This window comes from Phallusia mammillata, chromosome 5 (assembly GCF_965637545.1).
Source record: "Phallusia mammillata chromosome 5, kaPhaMamm4.hap1.1, whole genome shotgun sequence".
Lineage (NCBI taxonomy): Eukaryota > Metazoa > Chordata > Ascidiacea > Phlebobranchia > Ascidiidae > Phallusia > Phallusia mammillata.
Window position 1 is genome coordinate 10801445 of NC_137256.1, and position 20840 is coordinate 10822284.

The 20840-nt window shown below is 38.0% G+C and overlaps 1 protein-coding gene and 1 pseudogene across 3 annotated transcripts; both read right to left on the bottom strand.

The window, feature by feature from the left end:
• Nucleotides 1-879: 879 nt before the first annotated feature.
• Nucleotides 880-4336, bottom strand: LOC145228249 (uncharacterized). Of its 2 annotated transcripts, XM_080093250.1 has the most exons (5): nt 3568-4335; nt 2869-3032; nt 2580-2715; nt 2186-2489; nt 880-1370 (listed from the first exon to the last, which is right to left on the bottom strand). In XM_080093250.1, exons 1-5 carry the CDS (start codon nt 3629-3631, stop codon nt 1361-1363), a joined length of 678 nt encoding a protein of 225 aa, XP_079949376.1. In that variant the 5' UTR covers nt 3632-4335; the 3' UTR covers nt 880-1360. The 2 variants fall into 2 exon arrangements, with proteins under 2 accessions (XP_079949376.1, XP_079949377.1); XM_080093251.1 differs by lacking the exon at nt 880-1370 and having other exon boundaries at nt 2182-2489; nt 3568-4336.
• A 5986-nt stretch (nt 4337-10322) lies between these two features.
• On the bottom strand, nt 10323-20833 carry LOC145229545 (uncharacterized; annotated as a pseudogene). The gene is made up of 10 exons (XR_013860462.1): nt 19711-20833; nt 18906-19070; nt 18552-18687; nt 18075-18378; nt 12943-12959; nt 12599-12667; nt 11902-12065; nt 11613-11748; nt 11219-11522; nt 10323-10372 (listed from the first exon to the last, which is right to left on the bottom strand). The product of XR_013860462.1 is annotated as an uncharacterized LOC145229545 (transcript).
• Between the last annotated feature and the right edge of the window lie 7 nt (nt 20834-20840).

Here is a 20840-nt window from a genome sequence, read left to right on the forward strand (position 1 = left end):
TTTACAAGCACAATGTAATTTTTAGCATTAAAAGTTTGTAACGTATTAATATTGAGTTTTATTAATTTGTGCTGATATCATGGAATTTCCACTTAGTGAAATGTTTGGCCGTTGTTTATTAGCAACAAACCGTTGGAATTCAAACGACCCGTTTGGCATCTTGTCCAACGCCCTAAATAATGTTTGCCTTGCAGTAACGGTATTTTCTCAAAGTGTACAAACTTTTTGTGTTTACTAAGACCACGTTGGTCCCTCATAGGCGCAGTCGTTGGGCAGTTACTAAATCGCAGGTCGTTAAGTTGGACATTTATTATGCTCGACGCCCAATTTGTCAATAGCTTCTAACTACCTTTATGCCCGATCGTTGAACGTTGGTAAACAATATTTGAAATAACAGACATTATGTTTAGATTTATATATATATATATATGGAATAATGGTGTATATATATATGGAATATGGAATTCCACATATATGTGGAATAAACAACAAAACAACCAAATATCTGGAGCGTTTCATATCCAATCTTGAACACGCATAGTTGTAAGACCTCAATCTTCAAAGTTATTGACCACTTTTCCACTTTGTACAGTACTTATTTTGTTCTGTGTGTAGTTTTTGAGAAGATTTTGCTTGTAAGCATATATGCATTGAGTTTTAGGCTACAAATATTGATCCATCAAGTCTACTTAGTGGAATACAGTTTTGTGGTGAGGGCAGTCTTGATATAGGTTTACGTTTATGTTCGCTAATAAGTCTCAAGGTTATAATCGTGTCATAGAAATTAACCAAGTACTGGCTTTCTCTCCTCCTAAACAGAGCCCTGGAAACTTCACACAGGTGCGTTGCACTTCGGTTCGTCTGTTTATTACTTCTGAATAGAACAGAAGATAAAGCCAGAACAAAAGAAAGGCACAAAAAGGGTTGGTATGAACCAGTGCAATTTATAAGTACTCAATATACTGATAATAAACGGATATACATTGATAATATACGGACAAACGCGTTAAATTGTACACATCAATTCTTACACAAAGCAGCGTATAATCACAGAACACGTCGAAACATACGGTCAAAACTCGTAAACCCAGATCAAAAAAGTCGCATACACATTATAATCAATTGCGACAGGAAATATTACTAAGTTCAAACATAATGTGGCAATCCAGTTAATTTAAACCGTTGACCTATTTGATTTTCAGGGAACTTTGAGATGGCAAGTCGAAACAAGCTAATATCGTATTGCAGAATTGGCACAAATTATTTCACAATCGCTACAGTTGTAATTGCACAACAATTAATTATTATTAGAGTGGAAGGAAATGAATTAAAGATATACTTTCTTCTCATGCTTTCATCATTAGTAGGTTCTGTAAAACAAGCAAATGTAAATACTTGCGTCGAGTCAAATTTGTTACTGTGGTGGTAAAGCATTTCGTGAATACTTTAGTATCATTACCTTAAAAGATAGCCTAGTTAATTTTTTTAAATTAAAATTTTATAACTTTGGTTAGATCAGTGATTTTTTATTACTTTGGTTAGATCAGTGATTTATAACCTATAGATCAGTGATTCTCAACCGCTGCTCTCAGGGACGCATACGGCTCCCAGCTACTTATTTTGCGGCTCGCACCAGACCTCAGAAAACCAACAAAGATTACTATGTTAGCTTTCAAGGTAATAATCTTTGTTAATTTTCTAAGGTCTCATTTTTTGCGGCTCCTTACACACTAAAAAATACCGTTTGGCCCCGAAAATAAAAAAAAGTTTGAGAACCACTACTATCGACTTGAAACCAAAAATAAGGACAACCAAAAAATTAAACTTGCATACGAATTGAAACAAACGTTTTTAAACAAATCTTTGCAGTTTTACGAGCCATGACATAACATATGCCATATTTATTGCCAGAAACAATATGTTCCTGCAACTCCTTGTTCGTAGAAAAATACTTTGTGCATCTCACAGCAGCTCAGGTCTATAGGTTTACTTTTACTTGTAGCAGGGATTTGACTTGTAATTGTTGAAAATAAGACAAAAGAAGGACTCAAGTCAAAAATAAAGACATTTCTAAGAAATAAGGACAGTAAACTTTTCTAAGACAAAGCCCCTGAAAATAAGGACGGTATGGCAAGCCTGACTATAGACCATCAGAACACTTGAGTTTGCCAACATTTTTACTTACGTGGTTTTCAAGACACGAACGTAGTAGACTTGATTGGCCCATGGTCCCCCTTTGCCGTCACTTGCACAGTTGCTGCTAGCTCCATATTTTTTGTAAGTCAGTTCGGCGTCGCGTGCTCCAGCGCACCAACCACCGTCTTGCAGTGCAATAACGTCATAGCCTCGCGCATGCGCAGCTTGCACACATTTGGCGATCGCCTCCTTGCGCGAGTCGTAACGTCCGTCTAGGATTGGGTCGAGTCCTTCAAGTGTCGGAATGGCACGATCTGATGTATCAGTCCAGCAGCCGAGATTGATAAGAGAGACTAAAAACAAAACGATCGTGATTAAAATAGCCAAACATTTAACGTTAGTGATAGAAATGTAACAAATGTAAAAACGCTTTCCTAGTTCACCTTCTGAAATTGAGTCGATTTCGTAAACCTGATTTGCCCAACCGCCACCTTCACCGTCAGCCCCACATCCACCACTCCCACCATATTTACGGTAAGTATCACGGGCTGTGGATGAACTGCCGCACCAGCCTCCGTTCTGTCAAAAATAAAATGGTGATGGCTGTCGTTTTAAAACGGATCAAAAATGGAGTTTTTTAACTCTCAACACCTAATTTTTTTAAGGTATTTCGATTATTTCAATTTTGTAAGTAGTCGGACTTTTCAAAATAGTGTCGGTTTTTGAGGTTACCTGTACAGCAAAAACATCATTGCCGTGGTTGTGAGCGACTCTGGCACATTTTGCGATCGCGTTCAATCTTGCTTCGTAGCTGCCATCAAGAATAGGATCTCCTTCTCTCGTAGGAATTGCTCTGGTGCTAGAGTCTCTCCAACATCCGAGATTGTTGTAGGTTACTAAACACGAAATAGCTAACGTGTGAAATTTTAGTCATATTTAGTAGGAATAGGCTTTACGAAGTTTAATCCGATCTTGAGTGCAACTATAATGCGTATTTAATGCGTATTTAGACGGCCGCGGTTCTTACGTGTGACTTAAATTTTGTTAGGCGTTTCTCCTAGTCTGCGTAGCTCAGTTGGTAGACGTCAACCCAACGATGGGCACCGGTCGTGGGTTCAAATCCCAAGGACGCTTTGATGCGGTACAAGGCCTTGCACGCCCACCGCACTGCCTTTCGTGTAATTGAAAAAGCGCCCAGCCTACTTTTAACAGTCTGTTAAAAAGACTTATTCGTAGAAAATCCTTGACAGATACAAATTTCGGAACTCTCAAATCGGCTAAAACTTCTACTAGAAAATTTAATTGCCTAAATAAGTCGTAAAATCATTTTGCCAGCATTAGTGAAGCATGACACATTTCTGTCTGTTGGGGCATATACAGACATTATATAAAGGGAACCACATATTACGTTAGGCTTACTGAGTATTTTACCTGGATAGTAATAGGTCGCACTGACCACTCCTACGAATGCCAACATCAAAACAATGATCTTCATTTTTACTTAAATAAACATAAAATTATTGTCAAAAAATGTAAAATGTTTGTCGAACAAACGGGGTAATATTTTTTGCAGTCGCTTTAATTATTCTGCATCACTTTTAAGCTTCGGGCAGTTTCACAGTAAAGAGTGTGTTATACAAAGAATTATTATAAATTTTAACCCGCATTATAGATCACAAAACACTCGCCAATTTCTAATCCTATGAAAAATATCTATCCATTACAAGTCTTAACTTGCTGACCTTTATATTGTACCCTATCAATAATTACCCTACCATCCTGACCTTCTTCCCTTTGTTCAAGCAGATGATTGCGGTTATCTAATTTACACACCCCAGAGTTCAAAAGTTTAGAGCAGTGATTCTCCAAATGTTTGCCGCGGCACATGAAGTGCACCGTGACAGATTTCCAAGTGTGCTGCGAAATGCTTGCGATTTTAAAGTGCAAAAAGTGTTTTGTTAAAGTGCAAAAATGACCTAATCATGAAACAGGGCATGCATAGCAACGTTAAAAGCTTATTTTTCCTAATTTTTTTTTTGAAAAAAAATGAAGTCTAATTTACCAACAAAGTTGCAAATTATTTTTCCTTTGACAATGTTTGTGTGGTCGGCCCTCAAAGTGTGCCACGAAAAGATAACTTATTTCGTTAGTGTGCCGTTTAAGATTTCGGAGAATCCTTTATTTTCTTCCTAACGCCTTTGGACATATAACTAGAATTCCGTGGTGTTGGGGAGGGTTTGTTTTTCGCTGATCGTTGTTTACCTACCTCCAATATTAAACTGGCTGGAATCCACCCATGTTGACAAACCTAGTCGCCTTGCCTTCAAGGCCACTTGCTTCTCCAGCGATATTCCAACCTGTCAGGCCTGTTCACTGCTGCTCTCTCACTCTTAGTATTACTTTAGAGCAGTGGTTCTTAACCTTTTTGTAGTCACGGACCCCTTTTCTGAATTTTGTAAGTCTGCGGATCCCCAACGCAATTTACTATGAGTCTTTTTATGTTTCACGTTTCTTGCATTATACACTTTCATGCTTTAGGGCTTCCCAAACTTTTTTGACCGCGACCCCTTTTAATCTCTTTAAATTTTCCGCGACCCTTCACGGATAATATGATAGACAGTGCGAAAAATACGTTTGTTGTATTTATTGAAACGCCTAATTCGAGCAAAAACTAAAAACAACCTAAGACTGGTACTCGGAGTCTACTACTTCACACGTCCAAACACCGATACCTTAATTTTAGCATTTAGTTTCTGCCACATTGTTTTGCAAATAGGCACTTGTCACAATTTCTTCGTGTGGTTTGGACGTTTGCTGAGCGTCGAGAACATAACCACGTTCGTAAAGAATGTTTGAAATAATTGGAGCATTATCCGATCTGGAAAAAAGAATTACTTCAAATAAATTTTATTACGGTTTTGTTTGTCAGCCATTGCTTGCAATAAGGCCCAACGATAATTTGTCATTTTCTCAAGTGTCTTTTATACTAAAGGCGACTGATATGCACAAAATTTGCTTTTTTGCTTTCTTAGGGAGATAAAAAGTCCGAATAAGATGTTTGTGGAAGTAATCTTTCATTTAGTATTTTTGGTTATCAAATATCAAGGGGTCGCTTATTCTTTTTTTAGTACCTTCAGATTAACAGTTATATGTCTTAGTTAACAGTATATGTGTAATATGAGTTAATAACGTTGCTTGTTTGAACTTTTATTTGACTGAAGCAAAGTATAATTGAGTCTGATTGGTTTCTAGACTATTTTCAAAAACATGAAAATGTTGGGCTTTATTAACAGCATAGGTTTGTATTAAGGCCCAAGTTTTAATTTTTTTTTTAAACTGTTATTCTACAAAAACAGAACTTGATAACGTCCTCAAAATCTAATGGATGTTTAATATCAACCTCTGCATCAATCATGCCGAATTTGGCCTGGAACGGTTAAATGGTTTTTTAGTTATACGCAATAGTTTTTTAATGGGCCTTGTTAGCTGCAGGTACCTTAATACAAATCTTAATTAGCAACTCCATTGTGACGTAATTTAAACAGCAGACGGTATCATTTGTGTATTTTGTTTACTTGCACAGCGACGGGCCAAACACCATAACATACAGTAATAATGTGGCACAAAAACGCACGTGACACAGACTCGAAACGAAGCGGTTGTAAATACGTTAAAACACAACAAGAATATAACAAAACAATAAGAAAAAAGAAATGAGTCGAAAAAGGTCGAAGTATTTCAGTTAGACAACATTTAAAAAAATGGTCATGTTTTATTTAAGTAACTTATAGTCACAGTCAGCGTTTTCAACATATTCTATGACACGTCACAGATTATTGTCACACAAAAAAACTAGCCATACAGCTGTTTAATGGTATCATAACTGTCAAATTTAACAACCACATTACATTTGTGTCAGAACTGGTTTATTTTGACATCTTTTTTTGAATTTTTGTGGGCAGACTATTATTTGTCCTTCAGATTCTTAACTGCTATACTTGCTGCTTTATTTGCTGGCAAATAGCTTATAATTGCTTTTTTTAAGTGCAAAACTCCTTCAAGCTTTAAAATTTACAACACTCTCACTTAAATTTAACACATATTATTAAACCTTGTGCTTCCTTTTTACAACCAAAATGAACCATAAAGTTATAGTTTGGGCAAAATAATTGATAGCTTCTTTCTTGATTCCAAATGACAGCTAAGAAACTGTTTTTCTATTAGTACTAGCACTGCAAGTGCAAGTCTTTGGAAAATAATGGTGTTCTCATAAAGTTATAGTTTGGGCAAAATAATTGATAGCTTCTTTCTTGATTCCAAATGACAACTAAGAAACTGTTGTTCTATTAGTACTAGTCTTTTGAAAATAATGGTGTTCCTAACAAAGGTTTGCATCATTTTCAGTGTTAAAAAGAACTGTTTTGCCTTTGAAAGAATCATGGAAACAGCAAAAAGGATTTTTCATCCTAGTAATTTCACTTGTCAAAACATCATCTAGATTATTTTTGAAGTAATTTTGAACATCAGATCTACAGAAACATCTAGTTTTTCTTTGTCAACAATAGGATGTGCTTGGTGGTCACTACTATCTTGTCTGTAGAATGTTCATTCTTAAGAAACACTTCCGGTGAAGCAATTTAGCAGCTACTGATTAGACAAACAGTACATGTCCATTATATCAATACACATGATTGCACTTGGTTGCAAATACTCTCCACATGGTGTGTTAGGAAACCAAAACTTTAAATTGTCTTCACTTAGGTGTTTCAAAATTCCTGTTGCTTCTGCAATTGTTTGTTCTGCGTTTGATATTGCCTGAATTTCAGTGAGGCATTTAAGTTCACAGTCACAAATTTTTTTTTTCTTTAGTAGCATTAAGAACTAAAACTGAGTATTTCTTGTTGGTGCTTATTCCTGCATGGCATTGGAGCAGCAGATGTTTTATCCCATATTTTCTTAAAACTTTTTAATTCAGTTATTTATTATAAAGGTTAATCGTGACTTTTCAAGGTGTTAGATGACCTTTTTTTCTTTTTCAAAGTGTTACATACACTTATTTAATTCAATGATAACTGCAAAAACTGAAACCCACTTACAGTCGTCTTAAAAAGTCACGACTAACCTTCAAACAAATAAATTATAAGATGGCAAAATAATTATTTAACTGTACTCTACTCACTGCCGAACTTAAGAATACACGGGTTTGGCTTTGGAGCTCACTGACGCGAAGCAGACAACACAACTAGCGCTACGTCACGGGAGGGGCTGCGCGAGCCACAGCCCCCTCTCGCCTATTTCGCCCGGCATGTAGCTTTTCTAAGTGCGCATGCGCACAACTGAAAACGTCATGAAACGTCACGAAACTGGAGCTGCAGCTCCGCCATAGATAACATATTAATGCAATAATTTTTTTTTTAAAGGAAAAAAATGCCGATAAAGGTGGAAATTATACTTATTATGTATTGCTAAAGAATAAAAAAAGAATCTAATGAAAATTATCTGTAATATTGTGGTGGGAATATTAGGTAAAAATATCTAGGGGGTGCTGCAGCTCCGCAGCCCCCTCGCATGAGCCGCCCCTGATAAGTGGTATTACCTACTTTTAAAGGATTGCCATGCCCAGGATTGATCTGTATCGGACCTTGGACTTTTCATTTAAAACATATCGGACTTTGGAAGTTTAATTCAAAACATTTACTTGCATGCATTTATCGTGACGTATATTTCCCCGGTCAAACTCGGCCAAACCTCGTCTTTTTTCTACACAAAAGCTTGACCGGCTATTAAACCTGTTTAAACCTGTTTTCTAATCACCGCACTGGTCATAGGCCTATACTTGCTTAAGGCTATCGTTGTATATCGCTTTTTACGTGTTAACGAGAACCATGTCTTAAACGGCTTCCAGCCATGTTACATTTGATGTTTCTGTAAAGCAATTTAAAAAATAATTACGGTTTAGAACTTAGCTAACCTTCTCGGGCGTACGTTTTTACAACTACGCTGGCATAACAACAGGTGACCTAAGCGCTATAAAAGTTTGCATCTTGCAGGTTTCAAATCAGTGCATTAAGTTTCTATAACAGATAACAGAGCGCATAAGAGGGCACATGCTGGCGTTGTAACATTGGTGTTGCGTTTTCAACCGCAAATGGCGCTGTTGTTTCGTGCTTTGTCGAACATATAGATTTGGGAATGTTGCTTTAGTGTGACGTCATTTAGGTTTAGTGTAAGAGCATTAGTTTGTTTAATTTAGGAGTCAGATATACGGAAGTGTTCTATATTGTCTACCCGTAAAGGGTCAGTACAGATTCAAGGCCAGTTTATTACATCACAGGCAAAACAAGCAGAGTTAATTATGCGAAGACAGTTGCTTTTTTTGTTACTTGTGACGTATTATACAGGCATTACTTGTAAGATGAGACTAACTATACAATTTAAAAGATTTTAAATAGGCTTTTAGAAAGACCATATATTGGCGCCCCTATAAAAATCGCATGGTGGGCTAAGTTTGGAAAGTCGGCGCTAGGGCGTGTAAACCATGCGGCCCTTGCGAATCATTATAAAACGTATCCGGCCAACAGTGACAAAAGTATGGTGACCCCCGACATAGTACAACTAGACATCCATTTTAGTAATGCAGCGTTTACTTTAATTTCAAAACAATAAGTTCGAAATAAGTTCCAGATTTGTGCTGCGCCCCTCTTGCGAACCCTTCACGTCCCTCCAGGGAATGCAAGGATACGTTTTTGAATGTTTAAAGAATGCGGTTTTCGTTTCACTAAATGCAAACTTATTAGTTTTGTGTATTTTCTTACGCTTGTAGCGTTTTTAAATCATACCTTTTTAACGTTAATGTTCATTAAATGTATTTACAAGCACAATGTAATTTTTAGCATTAAAAGTTTGTAACGTATTAATATTGAGTTTTATTAATTTGTGCTGATATCATGGAATTTCCACTTAGTGAAATGTTTGGCCGTTGTTTATTAGCAACAAACCGTTGGAATTCAAACGACCCGTTTGGCATCTTGTCCAACGCCCTAAATAATGTTTGCCTTGCAGTAACGGTATTTTCTCAAAGTGTACAAACTTTTTGTGTTTACTAAGACCACGTTGGTCCCTCATAGGCGCAGTCGTTGGGCAGTTACTAAATCGCAGGTCGTTAAGTTGGACATTTATTATGCTCGACGCCCAATTTGTCAATAGCTTCTAACTACCTTTATGCCCGATCGTTGAACGTTGGTAAACAATATTTGAAATAACAGACATTATGTTTAGATTTATATATATATATATGGAATAATGGTGTATATATATATGGAATATGGAATTCCACATATATGTGGAATAAACAACAAAACAACCAAATATCTGGAGCGTTTCATATCCAATCTTGAACACGCATAGTTGTAAGACCTCAATCTTCAAAGTTATTGACCACTTTTCCACTTTGTACAGTACTTATTTTGTTCTGTGTGTAGTTTTTGAGAAGATTTTGCTTGTAAGCATATATGCATTGAGTTTTAGGCTACAAATATTGATCCATCAAGTCTACTTAGTGGAATACAGTTTTGTGGTGAGGGCAGTCTTGATATAGGTTTACGTTTATGTTCGCTAATAAGTCTCAAGGTTATAATCGTGTCATAGAAATTAACCAAGTACTGGCTTTCTCTCCTCCTAAACAGAGCCCTGGAAACTTCACACAGGTGCGTTGCACTTCGGTTCGTCTGTTTATTACTTCTGAATAGAACAGAAGATAAAGCCAGAACAAAAGAAAGGCACAAAAAGGGTTGGTATGAACCAGTGCAATTTATAAGTACTCAATATACTGATAATAAACGGATATACATTGATAATATACGGACAAACGCGTTAAATTGTACACATCAATTCTTACACAAAGCAGCGTATAATCACAGAACACGTCGAAACATACGGTCAAAACTCGTAAACCCAGATCAAAAAAGTCGCATACACATTATAATCAATTGCGACAGGAAATATTACTAAGTTCAAACATAATGTGGCAATCCAGTTAATTTAAACCGTTGACCTATTTGATTTTCAGGGAACTTTGAGATGGCAAGTCGAAACAAGCTAATATCGTATTGCAGAATTGGCACAAATTATTTCACAATCGCTACAGTTGTAATTGCACAACAATTAATTATTATTAGAGTGGAAGAAAATGAATTAAAGATATACTTTCTTCTCATGCTTTCATCATTAGTAGGTTCTGTAAAACAAGCAAATGTAAATACTTGCGTCGAGTCAAATTTGTTACTGTGGTGGTAAAGCATTTCGTGAATACTTTAGTATCATTACCTTAAAAGATAGCCTAGTTAATTTTTTTAAATTAAAATTTTATAACTTTGGTTAGATCAGTGATTTTTTATTACTTTGGTTAGATCAGTGATTTATAACCTATAGATCAGTGATTCTCAACCGCTGCTCTCAGGGACGCATACGGCTCCCAGCTACTTATTTTGCGGCTCGCACCAGACCTCAGAAAACCAACAAAGATTACTATGTTAGCTTTCAAGGTAATAATCTTTGTTAATTTTCTAAGGTCTCATTTTTTGCGGCTCCTTACACACTAAAAAATACCGTTTGGCCCCGAAAATAAAAAAAAGTTTGAGAACCACTACTATAGACGGGGCCATCGACTTGAAACCAAAAATAAGGACAACCAAAAAATTAAACTTGCATACGAATTGAAACAAACGTTTTTAAACAAATCTTTGCAGTTTTACGAGCCATGACATAACATATGCCATATTTATTGCCAGAAACAATATGTTCCTGCAACTCCTTGTTCGTAGAAAAATACTTTGTGCATCTCACAGCAGCTCAGGTCTATAGGTTTACTTTTACTTGTAGCAGGGATTTGACTTGTAATTGTTGAAAATAAGACAAAAGAAGGACTCAAGTCAAAAATAAAGACATTTCTAAGAAATAAGGACAGTAAACTTTTCTAAGACAAAGCCCCTGAAAATAAGGACAAATCTTAGAAATAAGGACGGTATGGCAAGCCTGACTATAGACCATCAGAACACTTGAGTTTGCCAACATTTTTACTTACGTGGTTTTCAAGACACGAACGTAGTAGACTTGATTGGCCCATGGTCCCCCTTTGCCGTCACTTGCACAGTTGCTGCTAGCTCCATATTTTTTGTAAGTCAGTTCGGCGTCGCGTGCTCCAGCGCACCAACCACCGTCTTGCAGTGCAATAACGTCATAGCCTCGCGCATGCGCAGCTTGCACACATTTGGCGATCGCCTCCTTGCGCGAGTCGTAACGTCCGTCTAGGATTGGGTCGAGTCCTTCAAGTGTCGGAATGGCACGATCTGATGTATCAGTCCAGCAGCCGAGATTGATAAGAGAGACTAAAAACAAAACGATCGTGATTAAAATAGCCAAACATTTAACGTTAGTGATAGAAATGTAACAAATGTAAAAACGCTTTCCTAGTTCACCTTCTGAAATTGAGTCGATTTCGTAAACCTGATTTGCCCAACCGCCACCTTCACCGTCAGCCCCACATCCACCACTCCCACCATATTTACGGTAAGTATCACGGGCTGTGGATGAACTGCCGCACCAGCCTCCGTTCTGTCAAAAATAAAATGGTGATGGCTGTCGTTTTAAAACGGATCAAAAATGGAGTTTTTTAACTCTCAACACCTAATTTTTTTAAGGTATTTCGATTATTTCAATTTTGTAAGTAGTCGGACTTTTCAAAATAGTGTCGGTTTTTGAGGTTACCTGTACAGCAAAAACATCATTGCCGTGGTTGTGAGCGACTCTGGCACATTTTGCGATCGCGTTCAATCTTGCTTCGTAGCTGCCATCAAGAATAGGATCTCCTTCTCTCGTAGGAATTGCTCTGGTGCTAGAGTCTCTCCAACATCCGAGATTGTTGTAGGTTACTAAACACGAAATAGCTAACGTGTGAAATTTTAGTCATATTTAGTAGGAATAGGCTTTACGAAGTTTAATCCGATCTTGAGTGCAACTATAATGCGTATTTAATGCGTATTTAGACGGCCGCGGTTCTTACGTGTGACTTAAATTTTGTTAGGCGTTTCTCCTAGTCTGCGTAGCTCAGTTGGTAGACGTCAACCCAACGATGGGCACCGGTCGTGGGTTCAAATCCCAAGGACGCTTTGATGCGGTACAAGGCCTTGCACGCCCACCGCACTGCCTTTCGTGTAATTGAAAAAGCGCCCAGCCTACTTAACAGTCTGTTAAAAAGACTTATTCGTAGAAAATCCTTGACAGATACAAATTTCGGAACTCTCAAATCGGCTAAAACTTCTACTAGAAAATTTAATTGCCTAAATAAGTCGTAAAATCATTTTGCCAGCATTAGTGAAGCATGACACATTTCTGTCTGTTGGGGCATATACAGACATTATATAAAGGGAACCACATATTACGTTAGGCTTACTGAGTATTTTACCTGGATAGTAATAGGTCGCACTGACCACTCCTACGAATGCCAACATCAAAACAATGATCTTCATTTTTACTTAAATAAACATAAAATTATTGTCAAAAAATGTAAAATGTTTGTCGAACAAACGGGGTAATATTTTTTGCAGTCGCTTTAATTATTCTGCATCACTTTTAAGCTTCGGGGAGTTTCACAGTAAAGAGTGTGTTATACAAAGAATTATTATAAATTTTAACCCGCATTATAGATCACAAAACACTCGCCAATTTCTAATCCTATGAAAAATATCTATCCATTACAAGTCTTAACTTGCTGACCTTTATATTGTACCCTATCAATAATTACCCTACCATCCTGACCTTCTTCCCTTTGTTCAAGCAGATGATTGCGGTTATCTAATTTACACACCCCAGAGTTCAAAAGTTTAGAGCAGTGATTCTCCAAATGTTTGCCGCGGCACATGAAGTGCACCGTGACAGATTTCCAAGTGTGCTGCGAAATGCTTGCGATTTTAAAGTGCAAAAAGTGTTTTGTTAAAGTGCAAAAATGACCTAATCATGAAACAGGGCATGCATAGCAACGTTAAAAGCTTATTTTTCCTAATTTTTTTTTTTGAAAAAAAAATGAAGTCTAATTTACCAACAAAGTTGCAAATTATTTTTCCTTTGACAATGTTTGTGTGGTCGGCCCTCAAAGTGTGCCACGAAAAGATAACTTATTTCGTTAGTGTGCCGTTTAAGATTTCGGAGAATCCTTTATTTTCTCCCTAACGCCTTTGGACATATAACTAGAATTCCGTGGTGTTGGGGAGGGTTTGTTTTTCGCTGATCGTTGTTTACCTACCTCCAATATTAAACTGGCTGGAATCCACCCATGTTGACAAACCTAGTCGCCTTGCCTTCAAGGCCACTTGCTTCTCCAGCGATATTCCAACCTGTCAGGCCTGTTCACTGCTGCTCTCTCACTCTTAGTATTACTTTAGAGCAGTGGTTCTTAACCTTTTTGTAGTCACGGACCCCTTTTCTGAATTTTGTAAGTCTGCGGACCCCCAACGCAATTTACTATGAGTCTTTTTATGTTTCACGTTTCTTGCATTATACACTTTCATGCTTTAGGGCTTCCCAAACTTTTTTGACCGCGACCCCTTTTAATCTCTTTAAATTTTCCGCGACCCTTCACGGATAATATGATAGACAGTGCGAAAAATACGTTTGTTGTATTTATTGAAACGCCTAATTCGAGCAAAAACTAAAAACAACCTAAGACTGGTACTCGGAGTCTACTACTTCACACGTCCAAACACCGATACCTTAATTTTAGCATTTAGTTTCTGCCACATTGTTTTGCAAATAGGCACTTGTCACAATTTCTTCGTGTGGTTTGGACGTTTGCTGAGCGTCGAGAACATAACCACGTTCGTAAAGAATGTTTGAAATCATGCATAATTGTTGGCGCCTAAACTGATGTCACCTTGGACCAAGTTTAGGCCGTGTTTTGCAAACGGATATTAAACACTGCTTGAAAATCGTAAATTTATTACCTAGTTTTATTAGAGAAAGTTTACCTATTTTCAGTGGAGAAATTTATTTCCCCAAACAGTACTTAAACGTTACTCTATGACTCTATATGTCATGTTTATGTTGCATTAAAATGCCTTTGTATTTCGAAACAATTGCAATTGTTGCGTTTCAACCGATGTCTGTTCGATTAATGGCGTCAATACAAGCTCGTTTGCTCTTAGCTGAAAACGTTGTAAAATCGACGTAACTTGAACAAAGATGACATTGTGACGTAATGGTCAAGGCCGGGGGGTGTGCGGCACCCCCACACCCCCGCACTCTACGCCAGTGTGTCGAGTACTTTCTGCAACATTCATACAGCTCTCTGCGACCCCTCAAGTTTGTTAAGCGACCCCTTCCGGGGTCGCGACCCCCAGTTTGGGAAGCCCTGCTTTAGAAGCATTTAAATCCGCCTTTACAGTCCTTTAAAATCAATGACATTTCTGTATTGTAGTGGCCAACGCATCGAATTGATAATATTTCTGGTACATACAACTTCACAAATCACTTGTCCTATAAAGTCTATTGTCCATGTGTGTTATGATGTCACAATAGCAAAAACAATTACAAAAAGTATATGTTCTTGGCCCAATAAAGGTGCGCAAAACAGCGTGCACTCGTATGCAGGATTGTAAAAACGGTTGAGAAACCTAAAAATATTCTTCTGTTGGTTAATGATACTTAACATATTTCCATCCGTGGACCCCCTAAAGCCATCTCACGGACCCCTTGGGGGTCCGCGAACCCCAGGTTAAGAACCACTGCTTTAGAGTATATTTAAGCGCAGATGTCTCCTTACATTACCATGATGCAATACTATGTTTGTTGCGTTAAGGTGCTCGTGAACAAAATGCAAGTAGAATAAAATATACCAGGCTACTCAATTAGTTCTGTCAAATGTCCAGATAGAAAAGGCAAAAATACCAAAGGTGTGGACACTTCTGTCAGTAATGCACGTGCAACATATCTTCGCCTATTTTGTCTATGCAGGGAATGGGGGAAAACTTGGTCCAAGATAAACACATTTGTTCAAGCCGAATGTTTCTGTCAGCAAAACAAAAGCTTTAATTGGGCACTAAGCATTAATTTACTTCTCGCGAGAGTATTGGTACCCGAGTTGCAAGTCGGGGCGGGCTTTTCGGGCCGGGTTCGGGTTCGGGCCGGGTTCGAACCGGGTTCGGGCCGGGTTCGGGCTTAGGTATTTGTGAGAAAACGGGCTTAAAACGGGCCTGACTTTACGTTCGCCATTAAAAAAAATCACTCAGTGTCCGCCATTAAAAAAAATCACTCAGCTAAGTAACTGTGGCTTTGACTTAATGCCAACCCTACTCTAAAACGTATTGTTTACCCCATTGTCTACTATTGTTCATTGTGTTTTTTGTCTTTCTCGTTTTTCTTTCTCATCCTTTGTTGCAAGGCTTTCGTGGATAGGCCTGTTAATCAAAATTTCGGGCCTAAACGAGCTTTGCAAAAACGTTCGGGTTCGGGCCAGTTTCGGGCTCAGATTTCGGTCCGCCTTTTGAGTAACCCTGCAATATACGCTTTCTCTGTAGCACCCACCAGCGGATCAGTTTGCGAGCCTGGTCGCCCTCCCCCATTTGCTGCAGAACATTTGGCCTTTACAAAGATTTGTTGACAACTGCTTTAACAACCAGATGCAAAATGACAATCAAACTGTCAATTTTCAAAAGTTACAAGATGCGTAAACGTAACTTGCAACGAGAGAAAAAAAAGTGTCCGAATCGTTGAGGTACCAACGTAAACATTTAGGAGGAGAAATAGCATTACTGAGTTAGAAGTACTTTGTAAGCGCATAAAGAATTAAAAACTCATATTTCAAAGTAAAAAACTAAAATACAATTGTTGTTAATTAGGCAAAAACAGATAGTTCTGGACGTAAATTTTTTTTCATGCTGCCAAATTAAAAGTTTCCGCAAAACCAAGGTTAAAAACAGTAAAAAGATGTTTCCATGACTTTAAAATTACTAATAATTACTAATAAAAATGAACCTAAGTTAGTTGTTCGGCTACATCGAAATATTTGGATGTTTGTGACTAGATATCTTTAATTCGTTAGTTATAATAGCGAAACTTTTGTTTAAACCATATCTTCAAAAAACACGTAAACATTCAGGTTTAAGTCCCGGTTTAAGTATATTCTAAACAGTTTAAGCAGACTTTTAAACACATGTGTGTTGTTTAAACGCAATCGGTTATACGAAGATAGCCGTTAAGGCCGGTGGTACCTGATCAAATTTTGAGATTCATTAGCAAACATAGCACCATCCCATCCCGCACTGCAAGTACAAACCCAAAATCCGAAATATATCCTTACCAAAGTCCGAATTTTAGCCCCACAATTGGCTATATAATGGCAGAATTTATCCCGAGCGTATAAAGTCAGGCTCGAATCAAGCCCGAACCCGAATCGCAAAGCCGTATAGCCTATATTCAATTAATTGCTGAACCAAAACTAGTTCCGGTTGGTGCTTTAGTTTTTGCTAGCTCTTTTATCTGGCTGTAAACAGAATTACCATGCTGTTGTCCATTTTGTTGCGCGCAATAGTTTTATTTAAATAGTCTACGGCAGAGTTGTAAGCGGGGCCAAAATTGGTCCTCGGAGCCCAACATTTCAAATTAAAAAGGCGTTTTATGCATTACTTGGAACCATTCTGCGTTACGTGGATTTTAAACCTTGTTTCAAGAAAGTTATTTTGCGACTTAATGTTATGAGTAGGACTGCTTTTGGCAGCAAACGAGAGTAAAATAAAAAATCTACTAACACCACCTCGTGGCAGCCGCGCTTAATTTCGATACGTGGCGCAAAGAGCACAAATACCTAACATTGGCGGCTGCTTTCGTTACTATATTTGAGTTAGTGTATGAAAACATGCAAATATTCCGATGACGGTGCCTAGTGTAGGACATCAAAACACCAGTATTTTACATACAAAATCTGTTTGAAGAGCAATAATTGTGAACATGAACAAATCAAAGCGTAACCAGCAAATACGTCCGTTTTTTAGTGTAAAAATTTGTATTGCCTTGTTCAAATACTTCGCAGATTGTTATTGACCTTTCAGGTGATGTACTTATAAGTTGGAAAGTACCAACAGCTTTAATGTATAATCAAAGTTAGTGTTTTAATTCCCTAGAGGTTTTGTACAGCAAAATAACAAATTTTAAAAATACCATATAGCGGTGCAGAAGGTGTATCCATAAAACAGTTTGGGAATGTTTAGCTTCGAAAGTTAAATGATCTTGGTCACTTATTTACCTTGTACAGTATCATATTTATTGTTGTCACTATAGTTGCAGAAAAGTTTGACTCATGGTTTAAGCACTGAGTTCTAAGCTGCATATGATTTCCCATCAAGCCTACAAATCATAGTACGCCAGGCCTATTGAAGGCGTTATGCCGAATCAAGACGGTCTCCAAAGCATTCTTACATGTCAAGGCACAGACTAAAAACATCTAGACTACAGTGCTGACCTTTAATATGCCTGATGTACTTTGATTATTGGACTTGTGGGATAATTATATGTGGAGAATGTCGTGATCGCTGGTCTGCAAGGACGCTTGTGATCAGGGCTGAGCCCAGTAATGAATGTATTTATCTTAGCCAAATCTACAAACTAACACAAAATCAGAAATATGTTTTGCAGTAATTATATTTTCCTCAATGCTGTTCAAATTGGCACATAACTTCGTGTGATATTGTTGTAGTTGTACAACAATTATTAATTAGAGAGGAAAGAAGTAAATTGCCGGTAAAGAGGATTTATTTGCTTCTCATGCTTGCTTTCAACGTTAGTAGGTTCTGTAAAACAAGCAAGGTGAGAATTTTTACAGTATGTTTTACAGTATTAATTGGAAAACCTAGACAATCACAACACTTTGGTTTGCTTAAATTCTCACTTACGTGGTTTTCAAGACATGAATGCGGTAAACTTGATTGGCCAATCCGCCCCCTTCTCCATCACTTGGACAGTTGCTGCTTGCTCCATATTTTTTGTAAGTCAGTTCGGCGTCACGTGCTCCAGCGCACCAACCACCGGCTTGCAACGCGAACACATTATATCCTCGTGCATGCGCAGCTTGCACACATTTGGCCATCGCTTCCTGGCGTGAGCCGTAAAAACCGTCTAAGATTGGGTCGAGTCCCTCAAGTGTCGGAATGGCACGATCGGACTTATCAGTCCAGCAACCAAGTTTGATAAGAGAGACTAAAAACAAAACAAAAACTTATCGGGATTCGTCCCCGGGAGAGTCCTGGGTTCGAACCCCGTGAAAAAAAAAAAAAATTAGGTTTAGTGGCATTTCGAAAATTTCAAGAAAATATTACTTGGTTAATTGAGCTACCGACCAAACGCAATCTATAAATGCTTTCCTGGCTTACCTTCAGAAATGGAGTTGATTTCGTAAACCTGATTGGCCAAGCCACCACCTTCACCGTCAGCTGCACATGCGTTGCTCTCACCGTATTTACGGTAAGTATCACGGGCTGTGGATGAACTGGCGCACCAACCACCTGCCTGAAAAACAAACATAATATTGAAAGCGGTTCTATTTAAATAAGGAACTGATGACTACACTACAGGACCAAAAAATGGAGTTGTTTTATTCTCAACACATTGTTTAGATATCTCATAGTAAGTCATTTTAATAGCAATAAACAGTCAACTTTATACGTTAACAGTCAAGTTATAGATTTGTACAGACTTTTCCAAATTTTGTTGGTTCATGACGTTACCTGTACAGCAAATACGTCATCACCGTGGTTGTGAGCGACTCTGGCGCATTTTGCAAATCGCGTTGGATCTTGCTTGGTAGCTGCCATCAAGAATAACATCTCCTTCTCTCGTAGGAATTGCTCTGTTGCTAGTGTCGCCCCAACATCCGAGATTGTTGTAAGTAACTGAAAAAGAAACAGCTGACCTATGAACTTTGTGCTCACTTCAGTCATTGCTTTGGTGTTAAAGGTCTTTATGAAAGACAACTTTTTTCTTGAGTGCAACTATTATATATGGTATGTACAAGTACTTGTAAAATACTTGTTTTACCTTTCAATCTTTTATAAACTGTAACGAAACACTTTCGGATAAATTACACAACCCCAGGCGTTTAAGAGGATACAGGCGAGATTGGAACTTGTGTTGTGTACGTAGAAAGCGGTTCTGTGACTTTAATTTAGTCAAACTTTCACCGAGTCTGCGTAACACGGTTGGTATAGATGTCAGCCCACAGATATGTTGCAGTCGTGGATTCGAATCCTACCTCAAGCTAGGTCGCGCATTATTACTTGATGCGATGTGCCGCCTTACTGCCTTTTTTCTAATGTATTGTTAAAATGCGTAACCTGGTATAAGCCATGGCAAATCGTAGCAAATCGTTGACACGCGTCGAATCGGTTCAAATTTAATAGTAGTAATGAAGGCATGCAAAACGAAGCATCTTTTTGCTATTGCATGTTTCATGTCGCATTTTTTGTCTGTTTGAGCGAATGCAGGCATCATAAGGCACCAAAAGTTTTGATAGGCCTACTATAGGTATCTAACCTGGATAATATTGGGTCGCACTGACCGCTGCCACGAATGCCAACATCAAAATAAAGACCTTCATCTTAACTGAAATAAACATAAAGTTTTGTCAATAAATATAAAATGTTTGTCGAAGAAAGGAGTAATATTTTCAGCATTCACGATTTCTTCGTGACTTTCAGGATTCGAACACTTTAATTAAAGTCGACAGTGTCTTATGCAGGAAATTATTTTCAACTGCTGCCCACATTACAGATTACATAACACTCTTCTACTCCTATCCGATAAAAAACAGACATAGCACATCTTACCTATCTTGTTTCCTTTATATTCTACCCTATTATTAATTATCTAACCGCACCTACCTTCTTCCCTTTGTTCAAGCAGATGGCTGCGGTTTTCTAAGTTGCACACCTCACAGTTCAAGAGTTTAGAGTTAGGGTCAGCAACTCCTGGCACGGTTTTTGCGTGTTTTGTTTTGAAGTACCAATTTAACTGTTACATTGCTTGTTTTCAGTTGTTTATCATTTAATACTCTTTAAATCCATCCTACACGCCAAAATCTATCTTCTTTCAGTTACTACTGATATCAGCTGGCACAAACCACTATTACCCAGAAAAGGGTTGTCACGCGAAGCTATCCACATGAAAATAGCACGTAAATAAGCACGCGTAGCTTAAAAAGTTACCGACCTCTGTTTAGAGCAGGGGTTCTTAACCTGGGGTGCACGCACCCCCAAGGGGTGCGAGAACTGTTCCTAGGGGGTGCGGGGATGCTGAAATCAAGGTTGGTTAGGTCTATTCTATTTAAGCAATTACAGAAGGGGGAGCGAAAATTGGTTAGTGATTTGAAAGGGGGTGCGAAAATTGGTTAGAGATTTGAAAGAGGTGCAGCAAGGAAAAAAGGTTAAGAACCACTGGTTTAGAGAGTCCTCTATTTCTCTGTCTACCGCCCGCTGTAAATATTTACGCTTTCCATTAAGCACCAAAAAAAATCCAAAAAAATTACTTTTTCCTCAGCGACGGAAGACGCTACAGTTGCACTTTCGGTGTTGCCAGCTGAAATACATAGAGCAGCGCTACTCAAATGGTGGACCGCGGTCCATATGCTAAGACCTAATTTTTAACAGGTTGGATTTTGACTACGG